The sequence below is a fragment of the Astatotilapia calliptera genome, unplaced genomic scaffold, assembly GCF_900246225.1.
Source record: "Astatotilapia calliptera unplaced genomic scaffold, fAstCal1.2 U_scaffold_225, whole genome shotgun sequence".
Lineage (NCBI taxonomy): Eukaryota > Metazoa > Chordata > Actinopteri > Cichliformes > Cichlidae > Astatotilapia > Astatotilapia calliptera.
In genome coordinates, this window is record NW_020535758.1 from 10,532 (window position 1) to 20,125 (window position 9,594).

The following is a 9,594-nucleotide window of genomic DNA, read 5'->3' on the forward strand; positions in this document are numbered from 1 at the left end:
AGGTCCATCACTATTGCATATTAGCAGCACACAGACGGCATGGCAGTAAATAATCCCATCATTTCACCCAGAGGAGGTCAGGCAGAACATAAATTTTAACACAGAGCAGTTTTACATCCTGGAGGGCATGTAGGGAGGTTTCATCATCAGAAGGATTGATGTCTTGGATTTCCCCTCCTCCCTCCCTCCCGCTGCCTTTCAGCCAAAGCCAAGAACTCATCCAATGAGTACAGGAGTAATTTTTTGGTTTCTTTGATTAATGTACATCTGAATGCACTCAGTTTTAGGACTGCTTTGGACCATTTTAATTTCTCAACTGGAATTCTACACAAAATGTTTTGTCAAGCAACTCTTGACAGCAGACCAGCAATGACTCAGTTCTTATGCCTGAGATGCTCAGCACTTAAGAATTGTATAAGCTTTCATGGCATTTATGGGCTCAATTTGTATTTCAAGAGTTTTCTTCTTTTTATAAAATGAAGACAGCAAGAAAGCTTGATTCTTCTAATTGTAATTCCTTCAAACGTGATATACTGTTGTATTGTGTTTGTGTAATTACAAGCAAAGTGCTTCTACAAAGCTTTTGAAATACTTAAGTAATTGAAAAATTAAGAGAAAAATGCAGAAGACCAACAAATGCAGTTGCAAAATATATAGTGACTTTTCTGAGAAAGTCATTGAGTTTCCTTAGGAAACCTTACACAATGAAAAGCATTGTACTGAAACGTTGTACTGAAATGCAGTACTGTACAAAAGTCTTGAATGAGCCACAACCTTATTTCTTTATTTTGCATTTAAGGTGCCAGATTGGGTTTTGTTTGTTTGTTTTAAGTGCTTTTGAGCAATAGTTCTCCAGGCTCTCTCAAGTTTTTCTTTGGACTCCTGACTGCCTTTTCACAAATTTTCAGTCCAGTCCTTGTACATGATCATTTTCAGAACAATGTTTAGTTTATTTTAGTTTCCTTGTTCTTAGCAAAGGACCAGTTTTAAACTGTATCTTTAGTCACTTTGTTACTAGCAGCTTCTCTTAAAAAACTGAACAAAAAAAACCCCAACATTTTTATCCTAATTTCTTTAATTGAATCGATGAAAAATGCCAACGTTTGACAGGGATAAAATAGTTGAAAAACACATTTTTCCACCACTGTCCACAAGGTGTATAGAGTGTCATTTAAAAAATGAGGAAGCTGGAAAGTGGGCAACGAAACAGGAAGAGATGCAGCTGGCCATATGACTTGGTCTGACTGGTGGAACCTCATCAGAAATGGTCTAAGTTGAAGCGTGACTGCCACCAAGCCATTTTAAGAAAGGAAAACAACAATACAACAACTGGACCGGAAATCAGTGACAACAAGTTTTATGGAGGGATTAATCCAAATTTGAGGTTTTTTGGTTCAATAATTCAATATGTACGGCGGAGGTCAGAAAAGAGGTACAACAGTATCTACAGTATCATCATATCAGTATCTACTGTAAAACACAGTGGAGGCCATGTCATGGATTGGTGCTGAATTTCAGCCTTTGGCGTTGGGATCTTGTCAAAACTAATGGAAATATAAATCCTGAAAACTATTCAGATTTTGATCCATCTACAACACTGGAAAATATATGATTGGGAACAGCTTCATATTTCACTATGTCGAGGGTTTCAAACACACTGCCAGAGCAGTAATAGCATGCTTGGATAGAAAGAGGACACTGTGGGACACTGTCATTCATGGATTGGCCTCCCCAGAGCCCAGACCCTGAACGTTCATCTTACGAATCATCTTAAGAGAGCAGAACTAAAGGCAGCTAACATCCAAACAAGGAGCTCTGAATGTCCTTCATGAAGTCTGAAGAACTATTCCTGAAGACTATTTAATGAAACTAAAGGACAGCTTGCCTATGAGAATTTAGGCTGTGTTAAAGAATAAAGGTGATGATGGCTGTGGTCATATTGACGTTCCAGTTTCTTCTTACTGTATTTCCATGTTCCATATTTCAGTAAATCATTGAACCTATTTCCAATTTTCCTTACAAAAGGAAATAAGTGGTGACTCAAGATTTCTTTTAACATACTGTATTTGTACACTCTCTTGCTGCCCCCTTTCCATCACATTTTTTTGTGCCTTTTAGAGTTATCACATCTTTAAATATCCATGACATTTTGTCCTCTAATGCAGCGCTTTCAAATTCCTTTTGAAAGAGAATTTCTTCCTTGGCTCTTTGTCTCTCTGTTTGTTTTCCCCTGCTTGACATTTATAAAGTAAGCGCTTGGAGGATGCTGTGAACAGTAGAGAGTAGCTCCGTCTCCGGGACATTGAGCGTCCATGGGTGCGAGCAGCTTCGGATCACTCACTTAAGCAGCTAACATTTCAAATGGACAATAAAGAGAGTCCTGGTCCCCTCTAGAACAATAAACAGTGTTAGAGTCAGGGGTGGATGCACTGTAATACAGACAGATATTTCTCTGCCACAGCTGCAGCTGCCTGTGCTCAGCAGAAGGGGAAAGGCTGAATCAAAGGACGCTCACTACACCAAAGAAAGGGAGCACGATTCACTCCAGCATTCAAGTTTACTTCAGGTGTAACATTAATTTTCTCTCCATGTATCAAAGGTGTATTTATACAGGGAGTGCAGAATTATTAGGCAAATGAGTATTTTGTCCACATCATCCTCTTCATGCATGTTGTCTTACTCCAAGCTGTATAGGCTCGAAAGCCTACTACCCATTAAGCATATTAGGTGATGTGCATCTCTGTAATGAGAAGGGGTGTGGTCTAATGACATCAACACCCTATATCAGGTGTGCATAATTATTAGGCAACGTCCTTTCCTTTGGCAAAATGGGTCAAAGAAGGACTTGACAGGCTCAGAAAAGTCAAAAATAGTGAGATATCTTGCAGAGGGATGCAGCAGTCTCAAAATTGCAAAGCTTCTGAAGCGTGATCATCGAACAATCAAGCGTTTCATTCAAAATAGTCAACAGGGTCGCAAGAAGCGTGTGGAAAAAACCAAGGCGCAAAATAACTGCCCATGAACTGAGAAAAGTCAAGCGTGCAGCTGCCAAGATGCCACTTGCCACCAGTTTGGCCATATTTCAGAGCTGCAACATCACTGGAGTGCCCAAGAGCACAAGGTGTGCAATACTCAGAGACATGGCCAAGGTAAGAAAGGCTGAAAGACGACCACCACTGAACAAGACACACAAGCTGAAATGTCAAGACTGGGCCAAGAAATATCTCAAGACTGGTTTTTCTAAGGTTTTATGGACTGATGAAATGAGAGTGAGTCTTGATGGGCCAGATGGATGGGCCCGTGGCTGGATTGGTAAAGGGCAGAGAGCTCCAGTCCGACTCAGACGCCAGCAAGGTGGAGGTGGAGTACTGGTTTGGGCTGGTATCATCAAAGATGAGCATGTGGGGCCTTTTCGGGTTGAGGATGGAGTCAAGCTCAACTCCCAGTCCTACTGCCAGTTTCTGGAAGACACCTTCTTCAAGCAGTGGTACAGGAAGAAGTCTGCATCCTTCAAGAAAAACATGATTTTCATGCAGGACAATGCTCCATCACACGCGTCCAAGTACTCCACAGCGTGGCTGGCAAGAAAGGGTATAAAAGAAGAAAAACTAATGACATGGCCACCTTGTTCACCTGATCTGAACCCCATTGAGAACCTGTGGTCCATCATCAAATGTGAGATTTACAAGGAGGGACAACAGTACACCTCTCTGAACAGTGTCTGGGAGGCTGTGGTTGCTGCTGCACGCAATGTTGATGGTGAACAGATCAAAACACTGACAGAATCCATGGATGGCAGGCTTTTGAGTGTCCTTGCAAAGAAAGGTGGCTATATTGGTCGCTGATTTGTTTTTGTTTTGTTTTTGAATGTCAGAAATGTATATTTGTGAATGTGGAGATGTTATATTGGTTTCACTGGTAAAAATAAATAATTGAAATGGGTATATATTTGTTTTTTGTTAAGTTGCCTAATAATTGTGCACAGTAATAGTCACCTGCACACACAGATATCCCCCTAAAAATAGCTAAAACTAAAAACAAACTAAAAACTACTTCCAAAAACATTCAGCTTTGATATTTAATGAGTTTTTTGAGTTCATGAGAACATGGTTGTTGTTCAATAATAAAATTATTCCTCAAAATACAACTTGCCTAATAATTCTGCACTCCCTGTAGTGGGAAAGAGCTCATTAGTTCTTTAAAATAATCAGAATTTAATTATCATCTTTCAGTTAAGAAGCACTGGCACAAAATCTAATATAACACTCAATCTTTTTAACATGTGCAGCAGCAGAAATAACATTGTTTAATACTTTTGTTTCTCCCTGTATATGTACTCAGGGGACCACAGTAAGTCTGAGCAAAGATAGGATTGTTCTTACTGTATATGACAAGATGTAAATCAGCTTGGTGGGGGATGTGTGTGTTAATTTATTTCTGTCCTTCCAGCACAGGGATAAGAATGACAGTTAGGTGATGATCCCTCATGTCTGAGCCATCTCACGCCTCATTCCCCTTGAAGGAATAACATTGAACAGGGATTTACCCAAGACCTTGACTTGACTGCCTGCATGCAGAGAAGAGTGTGCATTGTCTTTCTTTTTTTGTACAGCTGTGCGAGTCTTTGGTTTGTAATAAGTAGGAGGGTCACCAGCCTTAAGGGTGTGCGTGTGTTTCTCTGGCTTCATCTTTGCCAGTTTTATGTGCGACGCATGACGCGGTCCTTCCAGAAATAAACAGGAGATAACTGAGATTTATTGGTTTGATTATTTTCTATAACTTACTGTTTTTCAAACTGACCTCTTCCACCAAGCGTGACTGCTTGATAGATGTGCTTGATTAACAGAATTGAGTACTACAAATTAGAGGCCACAGTAACCTCAAGTTCCAGTTTCATAACTTCATATGTTATCACTAGCTCCGGTACGCAATTCATCAAAGCAGGAATGACCCCCAAACTGTTGTTCCAACAAGCTCCAAATTATCTTTTAAATTTTTTTTTTATGATGCACTGGACATCAAGAGCCACAAGAGCAAACATCCCAAATGTATACTCAAGCTTGACTGAGGTTTATTTACTACCATGTTTAGGTCATGTGTTGCGGTCATTCATCCTTAATCAGTTTCAGGTTCAGGTATTATATATGTTATGTTAAGCTTTTTTCTGTTTTTCTTCACTAAACAAAAAAGAAAGCCTTTCTCTTTCTCTTGCGGAAGAGACTCATTGACAACAGAAACCTCATTTTGTATTCATACAAATAGAAATGATGCTCTTCTTTAATATGCACCTTAACACTGCAGAAAACACTGTGCTTTTCCTGCAGCCAGTCGAACCTGTGTTAACTTTGCTGCAGTGACTGCTGGCTAACAAATGTAGACATGCTTTGGCAGTGCATGCCCTGCTGTGGGGTTTGACATCAAAAGGAGACGCTGGGAATAAACTTCTGAGTCTATTAAGCCCATCATGTCCCTTAATTTTGCATTTGTTAGCATTCGTGGCTGTTGAGTTGTCGGAGGACATTAGGCGGTGAGATCCATCTCTATATACTCTCAGAGGGGATCTCCTGCTCTGCAATAACTGGGGATGGACGTCATATTCAGATTTAGTTATATAAAAATTTTAAAACATTTTTTACTGTGCTTCTGACTTGCAAGTAGTCCTTACTTGACCTTACCTTCTCATAGCATACTGCCAACAGATAAAGTCACGTGATACACAACCAAAGGAGGGTCACAAAAATAGCAAAATAACAACATGATCTTATTTTTTGTCTGTTCTTTACTCCAAACGTTTCTCACAGCAGACGAATAAACACAGGTTGCATGATTTCTTTGTGGTTTCTAAGTTTTTGTTGCACATCATCATTAAACAGAACCTTGCTGAGAATTAAAAAAGGCCTGGTTTAAAGCATGAGCTTTAATCCCTTAGAAAAGCAGTACAAGAAGCTTGAGAGGGTCTAAATGGGAATGTGTACCTATTGTTTTCACTTGGATTCAAGGATTACTTGTAATTAGTTGGACCCCTGCACAGAAAAGCTGTCAGACAAATTATGCAAACAAAAAACGAATATTTTTTTAAATGAGTGAACACTCAAGGACACATGTACGGATGTACGAACAGACACATTATCTGTCCCATTTGCCTTCCTTTCCTCTCCTCCCACTCGGAAACACGCAAACACATTAAATCCAATTTGAAGCTACAATCCAAAGGCTTCGGCTTGTGCAATTGAGGTTAATCAAATGTCTTTTTTTCCCCCCCATATTTGTGTTCGTTCTTCTAGGCAATGCATGCACCATGTCAGAGTACAACAAGCTGAAGAGCATGCTGCTGGATATGCAACCAAAAGCGCTTAAGGCTGGGGAGCAAAATCAGAAGAGAGACATGGAGGAGAAGAGAGCGCTGGTGGACACCATGTTTAAATACCTGGATGCGAACCAGGATGGCCGACTGATCAGTGATGAACTGGAAAAGGTGAGTGTCAAATGAATCAACACAGCTGTGTGAAAGAAGAGATAAATGGCTGGGAGTGTTTTGTTTGCCATAAGTGTTTGTAACAGTTTTTGTTTGTGGACTTGTCTCCAACAAGTATTTCCAGTTTAAATGTATCACTGTGCAAATTTACAAAAAGAAAAAGAAAATGCTGGCAGATTTTTTTAAATAACGTTTGTTTGTTTTTTTAAATTCTATTAAATTATATATAATGTGATCCTTTAAATAGAAGCCTGTATTGCTTACAGTGGGTAATTAGTCAACCACATTTTTATCTTCATCTACACCAATGATCAAGACAGTGTGATCAAGTTATAAGTGAGAGTGGCTGGAACATTTAGTCATCTTGCTTAACAATAAGAAAAGCTGTCTTCCCACCGGGGCTGATGGGAAAAATTTGGCATTGATATTTGACTCAATTAAATTACCGTGAGTGTCATCTGGTATCTTGAATTGGGCATCAGAGATGTGTGTTAATTAGACTCCACCTAGCCAGTTCTATGATATCAGTGACTGCCATTGTGCCAATATGCAGTAAACCATGTTAGCCATAGTTGACATCAGACTGGAGCAGGAACAGATGTTTATATGTGCATTTTAAATTTGCTGTTGCTCTTTATTATTATGTGGTCATCCAAAGACAAAGGTTGCATGATGCCAAAGGAATATAAACTCAGTACGGGTTAAAATGAATTCTCAAAAGTGCTTCAGCTCTTTCCAAGCTCTTTAGACTTCAGTAATTATTCTCATGTTATCTCACTGTGGCTTTATATTGCAACCAGAGTGTTGTCCAAGTTTAGAATTTCAGTGACTTCTGCCTTTTGTGACAGATCTGTATTGAGGGAATTATTAATGCTGATATATGTCCACATGAAATCTTTAGATTGGACACTCACATCCTGAGGAATTCATAAATTCAGTTTCGCAGAGATAATGCTTTTAAGAATCAAAGATGAATCCCAGTCATCCCTCCAGACTGTCTCCAGTTTTGGATCTGTCTATTGTCACAGATGGTCTTGGAGGGTAAAATCCTGTCCTTAGGTTTGAAATATTTAATTCAAATGCCTAAGGACAGAGTTATCTGTGACAGGAAAAACATGGCTGCAGTCAGCTGCAGGCTGGCTCATGAAAAAAAAAAAGTTTGGTATATCCATTATTATGCCATGTGACATGTCCAGAACCATATAAAATCAGCTGGAGATAAATGCTAAGCTGGAATAGCTTGGAATGGCAGTTTACTTTTTTCCATTAGATCTTGACCTAAAAACATATTTTACGGGAAATTTATTATTATTATTATTATTATTATTATTATTATTATTATTGTATCGAACTGTACCTTGATATATTAAAGCAAATATTGACTTGCTCTTCTCTTACAAGGGTCTCAGCTCACAGATTTTAGAAAAATAAAGCCAAAATAACTAAATAAATAAATAGAATAACCACATAAGGATTCAATTTCCAGAATTTACTGTCCAGGCGTTTTTGTTGTTGCTGTTATAATAAATTCTAAGCACATAAATATTGGCACTAACTAAAAAGATTAGGTGAGGTGTCCTACATAAATGCTACATAAGCAGTCTAGCTTTCTAGCATGGGCCAGCATCTGATAAATATAGAGTTACACTGAGAAGCATTTTTATTCTCTTATTTCTAGAGAAGAAACAACTTTTACAGAATAAGCGAGGCTGAGTTTTTTGTTTAACTTCCTAAAAACTGCTAAACATCACCCACTCAAAGATGGTTCCCCTGAGAGTGAAGTACTGCTACTACTGCAAAAGAGGACTCATAAATGACAGCGAATGGATGTGAGAGTGGTGAGTCTTCCCAGGGGAACATCTTTGAATTAACTCAGGTGCAGCATGCAAGAGTAGCAGGACCAGATACTCTTAAAAAGGAAAGGCAATCAGTATAGCACTAACATGACGGATTACATATTTAATCCACTACCTTTAATGAGAATGGAAGTACACTCAGGAGTTGTGAGTCTGATTCTCTTGTATATAGTACATTTGGTATTTAATTATGATGAGAGACAGCTGAACAGTGCTGTTTTTTTTTTTTTTTTTAAATATGGAAAAAGTGGCAATTTCTCTCCTCATAGCACAGCAAAGTCAAAATAAAATCTTCATTAAAAAAGGCTCTATTAGAGGTTTAATCACTAATATATCACTTTTATAAAAGTAATAACCAGTGAATGTAAAAAGTATTGTTTTAATTAAATAGAGGATTCTGTGATTTTCCCCTTCAGTATTTGAAACTAGGCTATTAAAGTGATACAGAAAAGTTCAATTTGGACAGTATCTTTCCTTCTGAGTATGAATAATGTGGTTCTTTCTTACTACACATAGCTTAGGATCATAAAAAGATGGAGGCAAGAGAGAAACAATAAATAAAGCCTATAATAAGATATAGGACTATGGCACCTGTGTATAGATGTTTCCTTTTGATGACTGAATGGATGTATTCTGTGTTGTGTGTGTGTATATGTGTTAGATCTCCATGAAAGAGCACCTGGAGGACAGCCTGCTGGAGTGCACCATGCAAGACCTGCTACGCTATGACGACTACAACAACGATGGCCATCTCAGCCTCCACGAGTTCTACACAGCTTTCCGTAAATATTTTTCTATCCTTTTTTTTCCCCTTACAAAAAATGCACAGTTAATCTGTTAAAATATGTACGTATAATACTAACATATAGCGACATAAGCCATTTATTTGTTAAAAAAGATGGCACAAAAAATATGTGTAAGGTACGGGTGACGTACTTACTGTTGGTACATTTTAGAATTTCACAACATCACAATTCAATCAGCCTCTCCACAGCAGTTCTGAGGATAAAAGATTTCCTGGAACAGATAAATTGATAATTGCATCTGGAATCATCTGGAAGAGCTATAATAGCCTTTGGGGTTTAGGCTGAGTGGCAGCTGAGAGCATGCAGGTTCCACTTTATTAGGACCAAAAATCACAACTCCGTCACTAATGTTGCTATAGCACCGGCATGAAAATTGCTAGACACAGAGGCAACCTGCTGCAAATCTTGTTCTCAAACTCGCTATCTAATTTGATCATTGTCTTATCTTGCGTGTAAG

General features: G+C 38.6%; 1 protein-coding gene across 1 annotated transcript; it reads left to right on the top strand.

Annotated features, from left to right (window-relative positions):
- The first annotated feature begins 6,263 nt into the window (after window positions 1-6,263).
- LOC113017854 (follistatin-related protein 5-like) lies at window positions 6,264-9,541 on the top strand. Its single transcript, XM_026160959.1, has 2 exons — window positions 6,264-6,475; window positions 8,993-9,541. The coding sequence occupies exons 1-2, from the start codon at window positions 6,299-6,301 to the stop codon at window positions 9,170-9,172; spliced, it is 357 nt and encodes a 118-aa protein (XP_026016744.1). The 5' UTR covers window positions 6,264-6,298; the 3' UTR covers window positions 9,173-9,541.
- The last annotated feature ends 53 nt before the right edge of the window (window positions 9,542-9,594 follow it).

Bases quoted from the DNA above. Each gene is read 5' to 3' on its own strand.
- LOC113017854 (XM_026160959.1), top strand. From the start codon at position 6,299: ATGTCAGAGTACAACAAGCTGAAGAGCATGCTGCTGGATATGCAACCA. The intron at 6,476-8,992 runs GTGAGTGTCAAA...TATATGTGTTAG, and splicing joins TCAGTGATGAACTGGAAAAG to ATCTCCATGAAAGAGCACCT.